This window comes from Astyanax mexicanus, chromosome 12 (genome assembly GCF_023375975.1).
Source record: "Astyanax mexicanus isolate ESR-SI-001 chromosome 12, AstMex3_surface, whole genome shotgun sequence".
Taxonomy (NCBI): domain Eukaryota; kingdom Metazoa; phylum Chordata; class Actinopteri; order Characiformes; family Acestrorhamphidae; genus Astyanax; species Astyanax mexicanus.
In genome coordinates this window covers 15,022,501-15,046,161 of record NC_064419.1, presented here as the reverse complement: position 1 = coordinate 15,046,161, position 23,661 = coordinate 15,022,501, and the positions used below count along the sequence as shown (strand labels likewise).

Sequence of the window (23,661 nt, the reverse complement as noted above, 5' to 3'; positions counted from 1 at the left end):
CAGGGTGCCAGGACACACACGCACACACACACACACATACACATATATACACACATACATACACAAACACAACTCTAGCCAAAATGTGTTACTGCAGGTGAGATGGAAAGTGGGCACAGTTATCAGATATGCAGGAGGAGGCGTGTGTGTGTGTGTGTGTGTGTGTGCAGTAGTTGAGGGCTTTATAATATTGTAGTGTGTGAATGATAAACTCTGTGACTCCTCTATTGTGCAGAGTGCAGGTTGTAACAGGGTTTTACCTGAGTGCGGTATCTCTTGGCGTATTTGTAGATTTCTGTAAGGGCTAAGTTGGTGTTGAACTCATTCCGGTATTTCTGTTAAAAACACCATAAAAAAACATTAAACACAAACACAGCTATTCTCAGTTATCTATATTGATTACTCTTACATGCAAAAAATAATAATAAATAAACCAGTTTAATTTTGTATTTAAATTAAATTCAATTTTATTTATATAGCCCTTTTTACAACAAATGTTAAGAGATTCCAGCCTCTAATGAGTAACACCACAATGATAACAGAGCCAACAGTGACAGAATAAACTCTCATATAAACCTTAGGAGGAACCAAGATTCAGTATAATATACAAAGCTAATGCTACTTTTAGAACAAAACCTTGTATAAATCATTGTGTAAAGATTTGATGACAAAGGAGAAACAGAATTCTCCAAAATGACTGGAAAATGGAATAAAATGATGTTTTTTGTAAAGGTGTATAAGATTTTTGAGAGACAGAGATAATAATGTTTTCTCATTAAGAGAGGGGATGGATTTTCTTGAAACTTTCTGGTGGAACAGGTTAAACATACTCACGGGAGAACCCTGGTCTGGAGTCAGTGCTGCTAATTCTCGCATGTGATGTAATATAATATATATAACTGTTTCAGATCAATTACAAGCCTGGAGCTGGAGACCCACTAGCTGTTATTCACATTAGCATTATTAGCGTCTTTGGCTGCGTGGGGCTGTGAACCGTACGTGCTGTCACTCACCCGTGACTCCTCAGCGAGGTGGGCGTTCATTTCCTGCTCGCTGAGTGGTGCCATCTCTTGGATCTGTTTGTAAAAGCACTGCACTCTCTTCTTATACTCCGGAATCTCTTTAGCGTACAGCAGCTTGTTGGTGGGAGAGTCCTGAACATTTCAAACATTAAAAAATCAACAATAATTCATAATAATAGTCTAACTCATAACAATAAAGAAAGATCATAAATATATATATATATATATATATATATATATATATATATATATATATATATATATGTGTATATATATGTATATGTATATATACATATATATATATTTATGATCTTTCTTTTTTTTATGATATATATATATATATATATATATATATATATATATATATATATATATATATATTAAAAAAGAACAACCGATACATTTACATACAGTACATTTAGGAATGTGGTTAATATATGCACTGTGTGGGAGTTTTGAACATATAGTTTTGAGAATTTCAAGTGAAATTCAAATGTTGGAAGTTAGTTTTTTAGTGTATTTCTCTCTCTCTCTCTCCCTCTATTTATCTATCTATCTTTTTCTTTCTGTACACCCCCCGTCTCTCTTCTGTTTTTCAGTCTCTCATTCTCTCTTTATGTCTCTATTTCTCTCTTTCTCTACCCTTCCCCCTCCCTCCCTCTCTGTCTCTCTTTCTTTGTTGTGTCTCTCTCTCTCTCCTTTAGTCGACTTCCTGTGCGGACTCCATCTGTCTGCTGGCCTCTAACCTATGACCCGACCCCTCCCTCTTTCCTTTCTCCTGTCTACACACACACACACACACACACACACACACATATACACACACTAATTTAACTTGTCCACATACCGTACTACTACTGAACCAATCATTAAGACAGAAAATAAGTCAGTATATGATGTGTGTGTGAGTGTGAGTGTGTGTGTGTGTCTGAGGAGGTGTGTAAAGTGTAAGGTAGGTAATTTTATGGATTGTGGTAAATTATATTAATTTATTATTATAAAATTATAATAATATTAAAGACAATATGCCAAAGATATACAGTACCAGTCAAAATATTTGTGTTTTTCTTTTTTCTTACTATTTTCTGCACTGACTAGATTAATATTAAAATATCAAAACTATGAAGGAATGAATATGCTATTATGAAGTGCATAAAAAGTATTGGTACTCTTGGTACACTTGTTATTCATTCTTTCAGTGAAGTACAACAGTTCTCCAGTCTTAAAGGAGTTCTAGAGAAGCTGATTTCCTGTTAACTGCTTTTCCTCCACTTCCTCCCAAACCATCTTAGCTGAGTGTTTATATCAGGTGTTTGTGAAGATCAACTGCACATGTTCCTTTATAGTCTTCAAGTCTACAGTGTGGTAAATAATACAAATAAACAAATATTAATGAGAATGCATGCCTAAATGTTGACTGGTTCTGTATTCATGCCAATATAATATATCCAATATAATAAACAAATACAACCTTTTAAAGAGAATTTGACTTTCAATTACTAGGTAATTGGTAGGTAAATGTAATGGGTAAAATTGAGGACTGCGTAAAAAAACTGTGGTTATGTAGAAATATTGTGTGATATGTCAATATTGTTATTTTCAGTGCAGATCTTTGTTTGAGAAAAGTACTCAGCTCTAGAGAAGGGAAACTGGACTGGCAGACAGGGAATCAGAAGCTGAAGGTCAGTGTGTGTGTGTGTGTGTGTGTGTGTGTGTGTGTCAGTGTGTGTGAGTGTGACACACAGAGAGACAAGCTGATTTAGGAGGAGAGAGAGGAGTGTGAACATGAGAATCTTCATGTTGGTGACCTTGACCAACAGACATCAAAGATACGACTTAGGTGTGTGCTTGTGTGTGCATGCTGCTGTGTGTGGAGTGCTGCTGTGTGTATGTGTGTGTGGAGTGCTGCTGTGTGTGTGTGCGTGCGTGTGTGCGCGTGCGTGCGTGTGTGTGTGTGTGTGTGTGTGTGTGTGTGTGTGTGTGTGTGTGTGTGTGTGCGTATGTGTGTGTGTGCGTGTGCGTGTGTGTGTGTGTGCGTGTGTGTGTGTGTGTGTGAAGTCCATGTGTTTGTATAAGAAGCTAACAGCACACTGAGGGATGAGGTTGTGGAGAAGTGCAGGTGAGGAGCTTGTTTCGGGGGTGAAGGAGTGGTGAGGTTATTTAAAGTATGAGGGGTTAGAGGCTCTCTTATAAGCTCCTTTAAACACACACACACACACACACACACACACACACACACACACAATTACAACACTAGAGCTACTGACAGATTTGAGGATAGATGTTAACACAGATATCTAATACTAACTTTGCCCAGGTGCAGGATCCGACATCATGCGTATGTTGACAACAGTTTGAGAATGGATTCCAGATGAGGCAAGGTTTACAGCAGTATTGCGTTTGGTGTGTGTGTGTGTGTGTCTTTACCTTTCCCAGCTGTAGGTCAGAGATGGAGCATGCGTCAATAAAAGCCTGAGCTATGACAGAAAGGCAGGCGTCCATATGATCCGTCTTATCAATGTCAAACACAAACTGGGGGTTCTTCAGGATGTTCACCCAGAAGCGTAGAGGCAAACTACAGACAGAGAGGAAAACCATTAGTGGACATCAAACCTCCCTAACTGTGATCACCTGACCACAAAATAAATATACACTGTGTTAGAAACACATTCCTCTTTCTCTTTTGTCTTACAAACAATTTTAAACTCTCTTTATCTGATTAGAACCCTTTCTGAATCTCAATTTGGAGCTCTACCAAACCAAAAATTCAACAATTTTTCTATTGTAATTTTTTGGGATGCTTAACTTATTTATTTTTGTTCTTGCACCTATTATATAAGCCAGAATAATACTAAGCCTATCAAATCATAAGTTTGCCAAAACCTATACCTAAACTTCTGAAATGCTTTTAAACCTAAGACGGAATTTCTATTTCTACAAACTCTATGCCTGACTTTTTGAAACCAACTGAATTTTATCAAACAAACTTCCTTCCAAGATTTTTTGAAACCCTACAAAAGCCTAAGACTGGATCTCAGGAATCCTAACAAAGCCAATGTCTGTATGAAATTCCCCTAATTCTGAAATCTGATTCTTAAGAACCTCTGCTAATCCTAAAGCTCTGGTACACTGGTGCTTACACCCGGTAGACTCTGGTACTTTATCTAATTCCAAATCTGAATCTCTTAGGGTTGGTTTCCTGGACAGAGATTAAGCCTAGTTGTAGATTACATTTTACTTTCAATGAACAATCTCAGTTCATCATGCAGTGTAGTCCAAGACTAGGCTTAACCACTGTCTGGGAAACGGACCCTTAAATGTATGCTTTATTTAATATAATTGTTACAGACTATTTAGGCCTTTTCTATCACAGCAACAACGCATTTAATGTTTACTCTTTGTGACAGAATGCAACGGTCCATACCTGTTGGTCTTCCAGATGTGCAGAGTATCTGGGTCAGTGATCCCTCGTTTGTCTGCCTGCTCCTCTAGAAAATCAAAAAAGTACTTCACAGCCAGGGGTGGCTTTTCCTGTGGGATGCTGAGGATGGCTTGGAAGAGATCGTCCAGGAACTTCTGAAGCGTCCCCTGTAGGGATGCAACAGTGAGAAACTGGATTTAGAAGTGGGATTCAAATGGGTATTTCATCATTGTTGTTTGGATTGAGCTGTGACAGTGGAGCTGTGGACATTTCTTCTGGACTCAGGGGCAGTTTTAGAGAGTTGGCCCCACTTTGTTGCAACAACATCATCTAGTTTTCAGGTCAGTGCTGCCATTAGATGTTGTAATGCTGCTGCTCAGAATTGACTCCATTAAAGCAACAAAAGAATAGCTGAGATCATAACCTTGGCTAGGCCTGCTTGCAAAACGGTGCTCCAGTTTATTCCAAATCTGTTTCAAGGTGCATCATCACACTGGAGAACATGTTTCAACAGATCCGCAGTCCAAGGGCAGGAGGGTTTACACCATTCCACTCAGAGCTATTGGGCACGGTGATGGTACAGCTGCTCCAGAGCATCTGTTTTACTGGCAGTTTATTTCTATGGAGATGACACAACTGTGTACACAACTGTGTAATGACGCTGTCCGTAATGGGTGTGCCTTAAACAATTTTTTCTAGACACTTTTGAAAATACAAAGATCAGCCAGAACATTAGAGCCTAGTATTGAGCAGACCTGTCTTTGAGTCCACAAGACCTCTAAAAGCATCTTGTGGTATCCGGAACCAAGAAGCTGATTGTAGTCCTGTAGAAGTTCTGTAATTGTGAGTTGGGGCCTCCATAGATTGCATCAATGTAGGTTGTAGGTGTCCCGGTAGGTTCTGACCACTGTATACGAGAAAAACACCACTAGACCTGCATGATGTTCTGGAGATGATCTGACTCAGTTGTTCATTTTTTTTCTTTTAGAAACGACCGTTCACTTGCTGCCTAACATGAAGATCTCAGCCTTTGCGGATGCAATTCTAGATGAAGATAATTATTTGTTTTAGTGGTAATAATATTATGGTAGTGTACTCTATAGTGTTTTTGAAACATGCTTGTAGTGATCTGCAGTTGAATAATACAAAGGGTCTGGATTAAGTGAGAAGATTGATAAACGGAATGCAGAATCACATTTTTAAGCACACATTCCACCTAGGAACCTTAGCTTAAGCTGATTGGCGTGTGAATATGTATAATGTAAATGCCTTTTTCTCTGCCTATTCTTGCAGAGATGATTATGCAACACTGCGTAACAAAATTTAAAGGTTAATTAAATGAATGATAAAACAAATAATAATCTTTAAAATATTAATATTGATATTGTCATATGACTTAATGTGTTTGGAACTAAGTACTAAGTACTGATTCTTACCTTTGTGGAGAGCAGGCGTGTCAGGTAGATCTCAGGTAACACCTTCTTCCTGTGACTGTGCCTATGAGACTTCTTGGGTTCTATCAGTTCATCGTGTGGTGGAACCTATAAGTCACATGAGAGTAAAGAAGACCAGTGAGTAAATAGCAGTGATTAATGACGATATGCAAATTACACATTTATTATTCATCGCAGTTATCATTGAACCACCCTGGTGTGACCTGGGTCCTGGGTCCTAAAGGGAATTGGGTTCACACTGAAGTTTAGTGAGCACACTAGAGAAACTGTGCTGTGACTGGTGATCATCACCTACACGGTGTAGCGGACACTGATTGGTCTGTAAAAGTAAGGTCTGGATCAGATGTCAGCATGTTGCCAATCAGACGAGTTGTGTTTACAATTATTGTGCTGAATTCTGCCTCCCTGCCAGAATTTGGTGTACCAGTGGATTTTCCTTATATTTATTTTATTTCTCTTTATAAATAAGGATTAATCTACAGTTACAGTTGCAGTTGTCCAGATCTATAAGTTTAAAGTTATGGAGTAAACAGAACTGTCCGAGACAAAGGAACTAAATTTGGTCCGACCAAACGAAGAGGTCTGTTTGCTGAGGGAACACACTAATTTAGTGCAATATCAGTGTAGCTGGTTAGTGAAAAGTAATAATAAATTGAAATGGGGAAAAAAGAATAAAAGACTGTGTTCTGTTCTAGCCGTTCTAGACTGAGCTTTTTTGTCTGAAGAAAATTCATGATGTCAGAATAAAGTGAACTAAACCTTACAAACTATTGTTATATTATACAAAGCATGCCCTATTAAGTCTGTCTTAGCCCATCTCTCTCTCTCTCTCTCTCTCTCTCTCTTCTGCCTTCTTCTCTCTCTATATATATATATATAAAATCTGCTTTTTCTCTTCTCATCTCTCTCTCTCTATTCTGCTGTTTCTCTTCTACTCTCTCTCTCTCTCTCTCTCTCTCTCTCTCTCTCTCTCTCTCTCTCTCTCTCTCTCTTGTCATCGCTGTGAAGACTGTAAGAATGCAGCTATACCTCACAACATTGTGGAAAACCTGAGTAATGAAGCACAGACCTGTAGAACAGAATGTGTGTGTGTGAGAGAAACACTTACCAGATGAACGTACTTCTCTGTGTCCAAGTCTTTAGCTGCAACCAGAGAAGAACAATTGCTCAGTAAGCCAGACTTAAGACCCGGAGACAAAGATAAAAACGAGTATAAAGAGGATAATTAAAAAGAGAAAAGACAAACGCTGAAATCAGGCTGAGATTAACGAGAGAAAGACAGAGAGGGAGTATGTATTCATGTGTGGAGGTGTACAGTGTGTGTGTGTGTGTGTGTGTGAGCAAGCGTTAGCAAGGTCAAGAGAGGAGACGCACTGATTGGTGGTGGAGCCAGTCTAATGAGCGTTAGTACCTCACCGTGATTACAGCAGACATTGACTTTCTCTGGTTTACAAACACAGCCAAACAAGAGCAGATTTTCTCAACGTGTCCTCATTAAGAGGTGTGTGTGTGTGTGTGTGTGGCATTTTAAAGACTTGCTGCTTCCTTTGTTTAGACTTGGAGATTGATTTAAAGCTGGGAAGGGTGATATAGATCAGTGTGTGCACTGGGGGGTATGAGAAAATATCAATACATCGAAGTATTGCGATATTTTGGTTTGCAACAGTGTACTGATTGCATAAATACATTGCATATGTATTTCTTTTACTACAAATTAATCATTTTATCAAATTTGTCATCAGCTTCTGCCCAAAGTTTTTTACAGATTTTTAGGTCAGGCAGGTTACTTTTCATTTACTTTTTATGCTGAAATGTGGATTCATTCTCATAACTAACTCTCGCTCTTTTTACCACTCACTCCTCATCTCTCTCTCCCTCACACACTCACATACACACACACACACACACACACACACACACACACACAGAACTGTAACCCCTTGATATGTATCGTATTGTATCACCATTCACAAGTACACTGCCCTCGTGTGCACGTGTGCAATGCAGTGGCAGGTGAAGTGGAAGTAGGAGAGCGTGTTCACCGTGCCGGGTGTGACCCACACACCGAGCGTCTTTACCTCTGCCCAGTGTGTTCTCCCGCTTGTCTTTCATGCTCATGGCGAGCGACGCCCCCTCTGGGATCTGTACAGGAGGGGAGGAGAGTCAAAAGGTGAAAGTTCAGCAGGGTGAGAGTCACACTGAGCTCCACTTGAGTGAGAAAGTTCTCATTACGTCCTACAGGTTTACACACCGACTAATGAGTTACACAGCTTCTTCACCCAACCAGAACTACACACACACACACACACACACACACACACACTTCACAGCTCGTTCCCTGTGGCACCTCACAAGCTAAACAGTCACACTGCTAAGAGTCGAGGGTCACGACTGTTTACCCACATTCCCTTCAGTCTCCTCCTCCCTCTGTCTCTGATCGTCTCGAGCCTCACGCTGGGAGGAGATCTGAGAGGGCTTAAATCTGAAAACTGACATTTATTGTAGCACACACACACACTCACACACCTACCTTGTAGTGAAACACAGTGTTGAGCTTCTTCCTGCCGTCCTCCATTATTGAGGTGTTATCCAGATCCTGAAGAATTCTGCTGCTGCAGCCGCCTCCAGGAAACCACTCTGGGGGGGAAATGAGAAAATTACAATGGCTTTCAAACACACCGTAAAACTCCGGATTGGCCGTCAAAGCCTCCACAGAAAAAAACGTCTTTTGTTATCACCTTTAAATCTCCTCACAAAGGAGAAGCTCACACTTAGTTCCTGCAACAAGCACAATAAACTCTCTCATCAATAAACTTTCTTATCTGAAGTTACGGGTCTGTTTGTAAGTCTCACAGGGGTACAGACACTCTAACATTTACAACTTCTTTATATAAAGTTTCATTATATGGACAAAAGTACTAGGGCGCTTGCTTGTTTATTGTTTCTTCTAAAATCAAGTGAATTAAAAAAGAGTTTATCCTGCTTTTGTTGGAGGTGATAATTCTCAACAGCAGGTCTGTCTCTGAATCACTCAAACAACAAAAAACTAAATAAATGTCTGATTGTGATGCTGTTGATGATATTAAACATGATGTTCATCCTGAAAAATCCTCAATGTGTCTGAATTAAAACAATTCTGTAAAGAAGAGAGGAACAAAATTCCTCCACAGAGATGTGAAAGACTCAGTCAGTTATTTGTGAAGCTTGATTGTAGTTGTTGTCACCGAGGGTGACACAACCAAGTCATAGGTTTAGAGGGCACATTTAGAGTGCAGGTGTGATGGATCACAGTATAAACCAATAGGGTGTCTGAATGGTATATGTTTATACTTCTCATACAATCACAGTCAGATTCACTCTATCTGGATGGAGAGATTTATCTGGATAGGGGTTTTACTGAACGATGAGAAGCTGCAATGAAACAAGATGAACTTAAATAGGAGTAATGAGGGTTTTTTTTTAATTTAAGGAATGTACAGATAACTGTGTGGAAATGTAAAAACAATTACTCCTGTAAAGTATAGATAACAAACATTTCTACTTAAGTAACATAACAAAGTATTTATTGAGATGACCTATTTAGCTTTTGTGCTAAATGCAATCATATGCTCACAGCTATGATTCAACATCTAGTGGAAAAGCGTTATCTGTAGAGTACTGATAATAGCCCTCATTTCGGAAGAAACACAGAAGAAATAGTGTCTACAAACTTTAAGACACATAGTATTTTAAGAACTTGAGACCAGGAATGCATCTATACTACACCTCCTCAGTAAACTGTTCTAACAGGGCATGAATGTACATCTAACATGAGTCAACAATGAGTGTCTCTGATTGACCAACTGGTTAGTCTTAGGGCTTAATCAGGCAGTGCCAAGAAGTCCTGTGATTAATTGTCTGCTCACCTAGATCCACGTCCTCCTCGTGAGGCCACTGGGAGAATGGCAGGTTCTTATAGAAAGCTTCCAGGATCTTCTCCTTCACCTGACAGATGGTGTCTGTGTTCATCACACGCACACTGACTGAGTCCATACCAAAGCCTTGAAACGATACGTTTATGTTCTGTAAAACACCAAAACAATGTGTCGATACACTTTTGAAGGACCACTCGGGATTATATTTTCAGTAATAAATGATAATATCAAGAAAACATGTAAAGCCAAGCTGTTGTCAGCAGAGCTGAAGACAGTATTTTTGAAAATCTGTGTGGTTGACTCTGCCTGCTGCTCATTTCCCAACACTAACTTCACCCCTGAGGTTTCCAGGTTTAAAAACACAACAGCAGTGCTGCCATGAAAGCTAGCAAACACAGCCTAAAAAGCCTTTTAAAATATCGTTATTTTATAAATAATTCATAAATAATTCATAAATATCGGCAGTGAATCCAAAGATGGAAAAGACCTTGACCCCAGAAGGACTACAAGACAGACACTGAGCTGCTACTTTACCCCTGGTCAGGTTAGCTAACTACTTTAGACAGGTAATTTATCACAACCACTAGGTTATCATACTAAGGACCTGCATTTTTATTGATTTAAAACAAATCCCTCTCTTTAGTGTTTTAGCTATTTCACACGCTCACTCTCATTTCTCACCGATGACCCCTTTAATAAATGTTACACCTTAGCCTGTGTCTGCCTGTGTCTGTGCCTGTGCCTGTGTCTGCACAAATGTGTGCCTGAGTATATATACCCCATGTGCTCCCTTTGTTGCCTGTCGTGCTTTTTGTTTGACCCCGTCCCGTGTGTTTGCTGTTTTGGTCTACAGTTCTGGTTTGTTGTCTTTATAGTGTTTTTTTCTTTGCTTCTAAAGACCTAGTTTATCTTTTGTTTTATAGTCTTTAAGTGTTAGTGTTTATTTTCTTTGTCTCAGTTTTTGGTTTGTTTTTTGTTATGTCAAAAAATAAAACTGACTTGTTTACATTTGACATTATTAAGGACAGTGAGTTTGAAAAGATTGACCATAATACACACCAAAAATATTTACTTACTTTCTGTATTATATTTAATAAGGTTTATCACAGAGAACTTTAATTTCAGAAACTCTTTCATGAAAATCTCTGACGTGACCTATGATGCCAATTTACGACATGATCAGACAGGGCTAGATGAGCTGGCATGTGATGGATTATTAGTCAGTATGCTAGCATCAAGTTCTGCTATATTTAAGTAATTACACAACTGTACTTTCAAAATCCTTACAGTGTCACCATACAGATCACATGAACTAAAAAATCCCATTAACTAACTTCCAGAAGGCATCATTTGATGACCTGACACGCTGACTGATGACATAAGGCAGATGCAACCAGACAGATAAATTAAACCCACTCTTCCATCTGTTTTCCTCCATTAGTCTGATATATATAAGCCATAAGTGTTAGCAGGATCAAACGGGATCAAGCGGGCATTTTGTTGGGCAGGACATCAGTGATCATCACTAAGAAACTCACCACAGGTTTGGCCTCGATGTTCTCTCTCAGGAGCCACTCCTCGTTCAGGGTATACCGCGCCTTCCCTGTGATGGCATCTATGGAGCCCTTGTTGATTTGTTGTTTGATGGCACACAGCAGGAGGAAGAAAGGCTCCCCGACTGTCTCCTGAGAGAAAAACGATATAAGATGATGCTAACATTAATGCAAAGAAACAGAACAAGAATAGCCCACATGCACACATTGACAGTCAGATAAATTACTGCAGGTGTGATCTCATCAGACACTAGGTCTTACCACAAGAGTGTAAAAGTGCTTCCCCCTTACTGCCCCATAAAAGAAGCTATGTTTGGGGAGTGTACCTCCTGGTGAGAGACTACTAACTGTTAACTGCTTGACAGCTGGTATTTTTCAGCAGGATAATGCTCACACTCACACACACACACACACACAGCAAAGGATTTCAAAGAGTGTCTCAGCCAGACTGTAGCACTATTGCCCGACTCAGCCACCAGATTTACCACCAATTGAACATTTATATGGGACCAACTTCGCAAATTGGCTGCAGGATGCCATATGGAACCTGTATAAACGTATCTTTTCACTCTAATATTGTAATTACATACATATATTACCATTAAATTAACATATTTAAAGTTTCTTTCAATTTCAACAACTCATTGTGATGCATTATTTGTTTTATTTATTTATTTATTTTTGTCAATGAAAGCAATGGGCTATGCTTGGATGGCATCTAAAATAATATGGTTGTACAAACTGTCACACCTTACAATTCTGCACTTCTCAGCCACATGTCTCAGCCAGCCAATCAGCAGCTCACTGGTGGATCAGCCTCACCTGAGTTTTGATTTCATTCATCTGTTTTCCATTGTACTGAACTATTGCCCTGTTGTTTCAGCTGCAGATGAGTGTTATTTATTTGTTTGTTGATTTCAATGAGTGACCTATTTTTGGGCTTTTGCCTCTGATTTTTATCTTGACAGTTTTTTTACCCTTATTTTTTGCTTACCTAATTATCCCTTTTGCACTGTGTTTTTGGCTCAGATGTTTTGGTTAGGCTTATCTCTGGTTTTACATTCGCTTGTACTTTGACTTTGACTATTCACCTTTTTATTTTCTAACTCTCTCTCTCTCTCTCTCTCTCTCTCTCACCTTGAGGTAACTGTACATGCAGATGGACATCCAGTTGGTCAGCATCTTCTCAACCACAGACTCAGTTCTCCTCAGCATCAGCTTAGGGTTCTTGGAGGCTGAAGCATCGATCAAGTCCACTAGCAGCTCCTTCATGATGCTGGTGTAGTACTCCAGTTTACCATGGAGGGCAATGGTGAGCAGTGAGGCCAGATTACATCTGGACAGACAGAAAGGAACACACACACACACACACACAAACACACACACACACACACACACACACACACACACACACACATCAAACGATAGCAGAGGGGGAAGAAGGAAAGAAGGAAAAAAGAAGAAAATCATGTTAATCAACAAAATATGGTCATAAAGCAGCAACATCTCCCTGTAGATCCAGCAGTACAGGAGAACATGGCTGAGGTTGTTCCACTGACAGTATGAGGTCTGAGCTCTGGAGTGTGTAGGCGCTGAAGACTTTGGGGATTGTTTCAGTACAATGCTTCTTTCTAATGTGTAATTGTATGTGTGTGTGTGTGTGTGTGTGTGTGTGTGGTTGAGTCTGGGGACTGAGACTCTTTGAGATGATTCCAGTCATCCTTATTACATTTGAATAGATGTGCTGTGAGTTCTCTGATGCGTATCAGACTCCTCCCACCGCTTCAGGAAATTACTCTCTCCATTCTAACTTTGATATAATTGTTCAGAGTCAGACGACAGAATGTGGGAAGAACCTGTGGCTAATCAAACCAATCAGTAAAATACTCCAATACTTGTCAATCATGCCAAGCCCTTCTGGATCCAAGCCTATTTTCATTCTTGTGTTTTTAATGATGGATATTAACTCTTAAAGGATGAGGTTTTCCTAACTAAACCACATCAACAGAATATAACACATTAACATTATTACTTTTTGTAATCAATCTTCTGTCTGTAATGTCTGCACTTACTCTAGTCTGTACCAGAGTGGCACAACAATCTGCTGGCTTCCCTTTCAGCTACACTTACAAGCATACATTTGGGATATATCGAAAGTTTTCTGCACTTTAAATGTAAAGTATATTCCAAAACTAGAGTATTGCTGAGTATCCATATTGATGAATTTTGGTCAATATTGAATATCATATCTTATATAAATCTGCAATAATTTGGTTTTCTATAACGTGTGCATTGCTTATTAAAAAACAATGAAAGGCAAATAAATCCAGAGCTTTCATGATAATTTACAAACCCCAATTTCAGTAAAGTCGGGACAATGTGTAAAACATAATAAAAACAGAATACAATTATTTACAAATCCTTTTCAACCTATATTCAACTGAAATCATTACAAAGACAAAATATTTTTTACTTTTGGTTTATGTTGTATATATATATATGGTTATATGTATGTGTTTGTGTTTATAGTGTGTTCATGTGGTGTAATAGAGTGTTATTCACCCTCCTGGTGTTGAGGGTGAATAAGGGTCTCTGTCTGTGGGGCACCATTTATATACAGTATCGGTCAAAAGTTTGGACACACCCCTTCTCATTCAGTGTGTTCTCTTTCTTTTTATGAGCTATTTACATTGTAAATTTAATATTGAAGTCTATATTAAAACTGTACAAACACTTTTTTCTTCTTAATTTCATGTCTCCCTTAATTATTTTTATGTCTTTAATATTGATGTACAATGTAGAAAATACATTAAATAAAGAAGAACACTGAATGAGAAGGTGTGTAAAAAACATTTGATTGGTACAGATGGTAGTGATGTCTGGGATTTTTGTTACCTGTCTCGAACTGCAAAGTCCTTCTGTTGTTCCAGCGCGTGAACAAAAGTGATAAGGAAGTGCTTGTTGTTGAGGAGTGTGGAAAACAGAGTGATTCCTTCCTCCATGTTGGGCCTGGCAGTGTTAGAAGGCTGAGAGAGAGAGAGAGAGAGAGAGAGAGAGAGAGAGAGAGAGAGAGAGAGAGTGAAAGAAAGGACAATGGATTGTTAAATCACCAGTTCAGAACCAGAGTTGGGTAAGCGCTTTATAAAAGGGCTGAGTCTTCTAAAAACTTCCAGCATTTTGCAACATCATCTTTGAATCATATTAAGGCAAATGAAGCAACAAAAACAATGACTCTTCACCCTCAGAGTGACGCTGTGATCCAACCACAGCACAGACCACACTCGTTAATCTTTGGCTCAGTGAGTTCAGTAAATAAAGCTGAGCTTTCTGCTTTAAAACATATTGAGTATTTAAAGCAGTAAGGACAGTAGTAGCATAAGGCTGTATCCTAATTAGCAATAATCAGTCCAGATAAAATGAGAATCTCAAAAGAGATGAGAAGCACTGAATAATCTAAATAAAGTGGACAAGCCTATGAATAAATAAAAAACACTGTTTTTGTAAGAATATGAACATTAAAATATACTTTTTTTACATATTCTTGTTACATACTGTACATACTTTTATTTATTACGCCTCATTCTACTGGATGGAGATATGCCATGTAACATTATATTATTAAGATAAATAAGTAAAACACCCCACCATAGAGGGTTAAACACACTAACATCTGACCACAGGCAACCAGCATTAGTGGCCAAAGCATCTCCACAAAGTATAAATTCACAGGCTACCTCTTCAGCTGCAACAAAATCCTGAAATAAATTGAAACATCATGAAACATGTAAACAGGATTAGAACACAGGAAATAGAGATAATACAATGTTTCTGGCATTTCTTCAGTTTTGTCTCGTGTCCCATGATTTTGCCATAACCCATAGAATCTACAGAACACTGTGCTGACCTGTGTGGGTGTGTAGGTTCTTCTGTGTTTTAAGATTTTTAGCAAAGTCTCTCTCGTTGCTTGTCTGTTCACATGGACGGTTTTAGCCAAATGTCGCCGGTCACGATCATTATCAACCTACATCACCATCAATCATTACCGTGCAGCGCACTGTCCACTGTGGATGGTAATGCCTTCTCTGAGCTTTTCCAATTAAACTGAACACTGTATAGCAGTGTATAGCTGCACAACTTTAGAATCAGATTTCAGAGTGAGTTTAATCTCAATCACAAGGTAGCACCTCACAAATTATACAGATGTGGGAGTTCCCAAGCTGTTGTCTGTTGAGGTAATGCGTCATGATCATGAAGTTACATACTTCAGTCCCATAACTTCTATCACATTAGTGAATATTGTTATCATTAGATGACCAATCTGTACTCAGAGAAACACAGAGCATCAGACTGATTCATGAAAAGATTTATTACTTTTATCGCCTTAATGGCTTTAATTCCTTTCGCTCCGTTTAACCTGGAGAACGGAACTGAGGTTGAGAAGAACGTGAGAGTTTAGTGGAGATGTAATTAAGTGGTCCCTGTGGACCCTTCCCATATGTTCATGAGGTGACAGAACCGGAGCACTGGGGAACTGAGACGGATGAGCGAGTGAAGATTTATGTTCTGGGCTGGGAATTTTAAAAAAGGATCTTCTTCCTTTAAAAGCGATCTGTGCGTAAAAACACTTCATCACTGTTAAAGATGATCCCCCCTGTCTCCTGACCTGAAATCTGTGCGTAACACACACACACACACGTGCATGCATGCATGGATACACACACACACAGGCTGCGGGTAGAGGCACACATTAATCATGGCATAATGGGGTACTGTGTCACATGACAGCCGTTTCTCCAACACTTCATTATCTCTAAAAGTTAACTTTGCACTAGAATTCCCCTTTTGCTGCAGCTCAGGGAAAACTGCTGAACCTACAAACAGAGCAGCATTACATTCATGTGATGTGTGAATATGTCTGTGTGTGTGTGTGTGTGTGTGTGTGTGTGAGATCTGTGTGTGTGAGATCTGTGTGTGTATCTTACCTGCCAGTCCTGCAGTAGAGGGTGGGTTTCAGGCAAAGCTCTCGGACCCTGAGGGTTATTTTCATACACCGGCTGAACCAGACTCCTCTCATAGTCTGAGCACATCTGCACACATCAAATACATTCATTGGTAAGATTTTAATCAGGCTGCATAGATTCATTCATCAATCAATTATTTATTTTTAAAGTTTGAAGATCTAGAAATAATAGTTAAAAGTATTTTTTCAGTATGAAACTTCTTCTGCTTGCCTTAATTACTGTAATCAACATATAATATGAAAATGCTTCAACTCACATATTTGCAACCACCCCCTGCAAAAACTAAAACTAAAACATTGCAATGTTATATTTTATTGTTATGTAAAATGATTGTGTTTTATATCTTGGACTTTTAAATGTAATAAAGTAGTAAAACATTAAAAAAAAGTCTGAACATATATTTTTATGAAAAACGAGTGAATTATCCTAATTGGTAAGGAACACCATTTAGAACCATTTATTTGCACTAAATATTGATAGAATAATTAGTGATGGAGTTCGTAATGAAATATTTAAACTGCTTGTTAGGACCCGGGAACTCCTGACAAATGAACATAACAGGAGGGTTAAAATAAAATGTTATGTATCACTATTAATACTTCTTTATTATTAAATATAAAGTGTACACCATTATTATGAAGCTATTATATATGTCCAATAATGCATTATAAATGCATAATAATAATAATATAATAATTATAATTTATTATATAATTACATAATTTAGTTTATTATAATAATGCATTACAATAAAAAATAAATAAATAAAAAAACGTTACTTGGGTTCTAAACGTGATCAAGCTCTGTGTATCTCTTGATCCTAGTCTAAAAACTAGCTTTGGATTTTTGAAGTAACATCGAAGCACTGTAGTAAGTCGCTCTGGATAAGGGCGTCTGCTAAATACCCTAAAGGTAAATGTAAATGTATTAATGATGCATAATAAACACGGCTTCATAGGAAATGAAAGTAGCATTCTAAAAGAATTCTAAAAAGCCTCAACATCACAACAACAAACAAAAGAAAACTATTTACTATTGTGAAACAGAAGTCAATGTTTTATTGAATGCAGTGCGTTCAATTCTGTACCTTTTATTTCATTCTATAGGTTTATTGATCACTTAGAGGAGCTTAATATAGCGAGGCATTAAACCCATTATGCCATCAAAAACTCCTGGGATGATCAATCACCTACTGTAGACTTACTTTCCAGTATCTAAGGTACAGATATGGGAACAGAATGGATCTGGTGGGTCTTTGTAGAAGATTTACAGTATTTTATATCAAAATAATCCACATGAATTAATTAACTGATCACATGTGTAACAAAATAAATTAAAAACAATGAGTTGCTCTCAATTACAAAGTTCAATATTAGGAAAAAAAATAGTTAACACTAAACACCACTAATAACACTACTGGTGTCTGTCGTACATTAAGTACATTTATTGCACAGTTAAGTTTAGGTGCATTAGGTAATTCACGAGGCCTGTTGTAAACACATGCCTTTACTACACAGAGTCAGACGTCTTTTTCAGAAAAGAGCACAAACATTTCAGGAGAATAAAATGTCTAGATTTTAATACTAAATTATTAATCCATTATGTGGATGCTGATCCATGTTCTAGAGCTGTTTAGCATTACAACTGCCACCCCTGTGAAAACTGGTGATACACTCAATGCATTTTCACACGTACTTCAAATTTTAATTGTTTTCCCCTAAATTTGGTTTGTTTTCACACATGGATAAAAATCTAAGTATACAAAATAAATCACAACAAAACCAAGAAAACATATTCTTATTGGTCAGATCTTTCTGGGGCAGGGGCAAGAAAGTAAATACAGGAAGAAGGTTATTTTCAATATTCTCAGGCATTTGTTCATAGCTGTATCAAAGCTCTATTTATCTTAAACTTGACAGTTTTGCTAGATTGAGGTTAAATAATATTCTCACCACGAACTAACAGCTCTAGAGTTAATTTGGGACAGAACTGAGACGTGAGAACAACTCCTGTTTTGATTTGCATCTGATTATGATTACTGTTTTCAAACTTCTATTTTCAAACTGGAATAAAACTTTTTTTGCAGGGGTGAAATTTCCTTGTAGTCTTTTTTTCACTATTACTATTTAGGAATGATCCTCCCTCAAACACTCCAACATATAACCTTCCACAGAAAACACAGGGTACGTTTGCGCTAACTGTGCTAAATCTCAAACAGTAATCTCCTCACTATATACAGAGCACTGTGAGGGAGTGAGTCTTTAAAAAGCTGCACTGCTATATGCAGTCACTGTATGTCCAGTAGGGAATTGCGCACACGTAACTGAACCCTGTTTCTGTGTGAAATATATTATGCGCTGTATGTAGCACACAGTGAGGGAGTAGGGAGTAGGGAGCCAGTAGGGATTTAGACAGTCATGCGGGTCACCCGCTGCAGACCTGCAATTCTTTTTCCTTATGAAGGCAAAATCTGTTTATTTCAACACCATATTTAGATTTCTGTGTAGCCTCACTTATGTTCACACTAGAGGATTTCCACAACCCACTACACTCCTCATATTAATTACCCAGCACAGGTCAACTGAGTCAGTCATAATCATCCTCATCAACTAAAAAACAAAAATAACCCTGCATCAATGTGGAAACAATTAAAAATGATGTTAAAATTGAATACATTCAGCTACTTTAAGTTGCATCAGTAGATGCAGTAGTGTGATTGTGGAGCAGTGGAACTCTGTTCTCTGGAATAATGGTGCTTAATCCAGTATTTGTGGGATGAGTGGGGAGATGTAAAGCTGCTGGATGATCAGCGCTCATCATCTCATTCCCCTCACTAACATTCTTTTGCTGAATGCAGTGAAATTCCCACAATGTTCTAAAAACAAGCAAACCCTGGACAGAAGAGACAGTTACTCCAACAAATGCAAGATATACTCTTATTAATACTTATAAAAGGTGTATAAAATAAGACACAGAATGGCTGAGATTCTTAAAGTATGTGCTTTAAATAAATAACTGAGCTGCTTTAATAAACACTCATGTTCACACAGTGTTCAGTTAGGAGGTTCTGACTGCACAGCTTTGATTTGGGGGGTTTTGCAATGTGAGAGTAGGCCAAGAGTCAAAGAACAATAAAAAATGAGTGAAGAAGCAGAGGGAGTGAAAAGGAAAGCAGGGGAGGGGGAGAAAGAAGGGAAAAGGATGGAACGAGGGGGAGTGGGAGTGGAGGAGAGCTGTGCTGGAGGATTGTGTTGCAGGGAGTTTAATATCCCAAAAGAGTCAGAGAAATGAGAGCTGAGTCACAATACAAGTATTTATGTTTCTATTCAGCTACTTTTCAGCACTCGTTATAGACATACACACAATAACACACACACTCACACACACATACGTAACTACATAAACACACACTCACACACAACGTCTTTCCGTATCACTACAAAACATTCGCCACTACATGCTTTGCCCTACTTACATGCTTACAGCCAGACTGCCTGGGTCAGTGTGTGTGTGTGTGTGTGTGTGTTTTGGGTGTATCTTAGGTTTTCTTGTCTAGGTGCCCACTATTGTTCAGACAGTGCAGATGGAAATTTTAATGCTTGTGTCTTTCAGCACAGAGAAACACAAACACAACATGTACCTTCAGGCTAAAACACGGTAAAAACAGACGGTCTGGGACACACACACACACACACACAAACACACACACACACAAACTTTTTTTTTTCTTTCCATAAAACTTCAGGAAACTGATCTGTGTGTAGTGCATGCTTTAAAGCTTATACAAGATTTTATTACTAAACTAGCACTGCATACACACTCAACCTGCTATTTATTAGTATGGCTTTTAGAGGAATTTTATTAGGAGCACTTTCATGCTGTCAGTCTCTCGTTCTACCACACTGTAAAGGTGTTCTATTGGTTTCAGATCCGGGGACCGGGACTGGGACGGCCCCCAAAGAACACTGACCTCATTGGCATTCTTATAATAAACAGTTTTTATAATGATGCATCATAGAATAAAGCAGAGGTCAGATTTCTGTTTTGTGCTATGGTGCATTATCAAAGGCAATAACTGGTGGCCAGAAGGAATGGGTGTGGTCAGCAGTATTAATCAAATAGGCTTTAAAATAATTATAAAAAAGATCTATAATTACGCTATATGTCTTTCTACCTTATCATGTTCCACCACCCCATCCCTCCTTCCTGACTCCACTCATCGGATGAATGGGTCCTGCACTGAGTTCTTTCTCCTCTTCTTCACCTTGTATCATGTTCTGAACTCCGCAAAACCAATCTTAAATCATGCCATCTGATTTAAGTTTGGCAATGGAATGTCCGACTTATCTGACACTTATTCAATCAAGACTCTGATCATTAACAGATCATTAAAAACGCCTTGCCATGAGCACGCTAGCCAGTGTTCTCAATCTCATTTATAAAGCCAAGCCGTTCCGAGATAACACGTCAAGATTAATTTACAATTAACAATGAACATACTGCTATCCCATGACTTTTGGCACATCAGTGTACATACACATATAAACTGTTTGTGTTGTTCTTACCTTTGGGAAAAAGGTTCGAGTAACAAACTGTTTGTACTCGAGGAAGGGGATGCCCTGACTGCGATTCAGCTCTTTCGTCAGGTCAGTCATATCTGTCTGCAGCTCTGCAAACCCTACAAACCAAACACACACACACACTGCATTGAAACTGATCTAATCATACGTTTATACAGTACATTCATACAGACTAATAAACATGTGTAACACCAGCTAAACGCACGTCTTATAGTGCACTAAGAGACTAACTGAGCTTTTTCTTTAACAGTACAGATGTAATATTCCAGAAATGCTACATTTGAACCTGGTCCATTTCCCCCGACCAGCAGAACTTCACCCAGCTCCACCTCCCAGACTGTTTATCTACTCCAGTCACACAGCTCTCAGTATGAAGGCTAATTCATTTGCCCATAACACTGATTTATGTTAATGTTTTAGTAGCTTGTGTTTGTAGTTTATTTGCCTTGTCAGCTGCTTGTCTATAAATTTATAGCCTTTTTATTGTGAAAAAAAAGTCCAGAGCACTTTCGACTGATGTAATTAAACGGGAATGAATGACAACACACTTTCACACACACACACACACACACACACACACACAAACACATATATACATACACACACAATATACATTATGTGGAAACTTGTGGTTTGCCCGATGCAGAGGAAGAAAAAGGAGAAAAACAAATATAAAGTTAATGCGACTGTAAAACCAATGGAATGGAAGTGTGTGTGTGTGTGTGTGTGTGTGTGTGTTGAAATCTTGCCAGAGTTTTTCAAATCTTTTCTAATACATCCTCCTCCTCATCCCTTTCCCTGTGTGTGTGTATCACACTCAGTGAAATCGTCCAGCTAAAATAAGAATGTCTAATGTCTATACCATGTGTGCTGAGTGTGTGTGATGTGAGACACGTATATACACTTATACACACAGTGTGCAGTCAAACGAAACAACTGCCAACACTGCTCTTTGGTCATTGATCGTTCAGAAAGCTGTTTTGGCTCCATGTTCTTAAGTAGCTAAATTCTATTAATGCACCTGATTACTGACTGAAACAGTGAATTACTGTCAATCAACAATCAATCACTGTGACTGAACTCACTGAACATTACTGCTGTATTAAACTGCTGAACAAGCCAAAAAGACAAGCTATACTGGTCATAAAACACACACACACACACACATTCAGGGGCGCAACTACATACTTTTTGGGGTGTGTGCAAACGTAGTATCAGCTCCCCCGGGGGGTTAACAACAGTTAACCTGGTATAAAACAAATAGGTGTGGATGATATGGCACATATATAGTATTGCAATACTTCTTAACAATATCTTCATGTGATTGGGGGGGCCTTTAAGCAGACTTAAGTGTGGACTGTGTCACATGTGGAAGCTTATTTTATCTATTTTCTAATTAAATCTTATATTTTTTGCTTTTTGTCTAATGCTTTCACCATTTATTTTTTTTATTTTTTATGTTTTTAAGTTCCTTATTGAAGCCTAACCTGAATAAATACTTGATTTTAATTTAATTAATTATTTTTTCAGTCCCTTTATGTTGTAAATCCTCAGTTGCATTGAAAAATGAGGGGTAACCTTAATGTATTACAGAGAAAAATTAAAGATTTATTTAATGACTGATTGATTGATTGAATTCTGGTATGTATAAAATCATGTCCTCAAGATAGGCTACTACTACATCTTATTTATCTATTTAATGGAAAGCACCAGTTAATAAAATGCATTATTTTTGTAAGAGAATATCAATCAATCAATCAACCTTTATTTTCACTCGGGAAAAACATTGAATAAGATTGAGGAAGTGTTTATTGCACCTGATTTAGAATTGAAAAAGTTGATGCTCATAACATCCTGTTTAGGAGGAATCTGAGGATAAGTGTGGTAAAATAGTGTAAGCTGTTTGCATAAATAATACACACACAGCTCGTCTAGTTCCTGTGGAGAAGAACTGCCAGCTGGAGCAGATCAGCTTTTACCATGAAGCTTTTGGCTTCTGCCTAATGCCAGGTATAACCCCCGAGTTCTGAGCTGTGGAGCAGAGGAACTGCGTTCTCTGGAAAGATGGAGCTCCATTCAGTACTTTTGGACGGGAGTTGGGGATGAGGTGGGGTGGTGGTCTCCCAGTGTCCTGACCTCAGTTATGCTCTTTTAAGTTGCTGAATGCAATCAACTCCAAAGTCTTTCTAGGAGAGTAGAGATATTTAACACCTCTGATTTCAGAAGAAACAATCAGTCCACTTAAGTTCACTTAAGCAAACGTTTGATATGTTTTGGCTGATTGACAGTGTGTGGGTGAAAAGGGGAAATTGTGAGTTTTTGGCTAACCCCTCGCTTAAGGCCTATTACTGTGTGTGTGTGTGTGTGTGTGTGTGTGTGTGTGTGTGTGTGTGTGCGTCAGCAGTCAGTAGTGTTGTGAAAGCAAGCGTGGGTGACTCTATGGAGGGAGAAGACAGGAAGTGAGCACTCCTCATATTGTTTTCAACACAGGATTCAAAAAAAGCCCCGTGTTTATACGTGTTTTCAGAGTCGGTCACTGTAGAAACACGGCTGATCGGACGATGGAGGGCTTAGGAAGAGCTGTGTCTCTCACATTCACACGTGCACACTCACACACACACACACACACACACACACAAAGTGGTCATTGGGTTTAAAGAGGTCACTGAGGTCCATTCCTATTTTCTATTAACCAC

General features: G+C 38.5%; 1 protein-coding gene across 1 annotated transcript in view; it reads right to left on the bottom strand.

The window, feature by feature from the left end:
- The window catches only part of plxnd1 (plexin D1), a 106,459-nt gene that overhangs the window by 2,412 nt on the left and 80,386 nt on the right, over positions 1 to 23,661 (bottom strand). Inside the window, exons 22-35 of the mRNA XM_022670750.2 lie at positions 20,951 to 21,063; positions 16,347 to 16,451; positions 14,260 to 14,390; positions 12,502 to 12,700; positions 11,350 to 11,496; positions 9,803 to 9,959; positions 8,428 to 8,534; positions 7,976 to 8,039; positions 7,006 to 7,040; positions 5,880 to 5,984; positions 4,447 to 4,610; positions 3,450 to 3,597; positions 1,014 to 1,154; positions 261 to 335 (exon numbers count right to left, since the gene is read on the bottom strand). Coding sequence (XP_022526471.2) covers positions 261 to 335; positions 1,014 to 1,154; positions 3,450 to 3,597; positions 4,447 to 4,610; positions 5,880 to 5,984; positions 7,006 to 7,040; positions 7,976 to 8,039; positions 8,428 to 8,534; positions 9,803 to 9,959; positions 11,350 to 11,496; positions 12,502 to 12,700; positions 14,260 to 14,390; positions 16,347 to 16,451; positions 20,951 to 21,063 — 1,691 coding nt within the window. The remainder of the gene's footprint in view (positions 1 to 260; positions 336 to 1,013; positions 1,155 to 3,449; positions 3,598 to 4,446; positions 4,611 to 5,879; positions 5,985 to 7,005; positions 7,041 to 7,975; positions 8,040 to 8,427; positions 8,535 to 9,802; positions 9,960 to 11,349; positions 11,497 to 12,501; positions 12,701 to 14,259; positions 14,391 to 16,346; positions 16,452 to 20,950; positions 21,064 to 23,661) is intronic.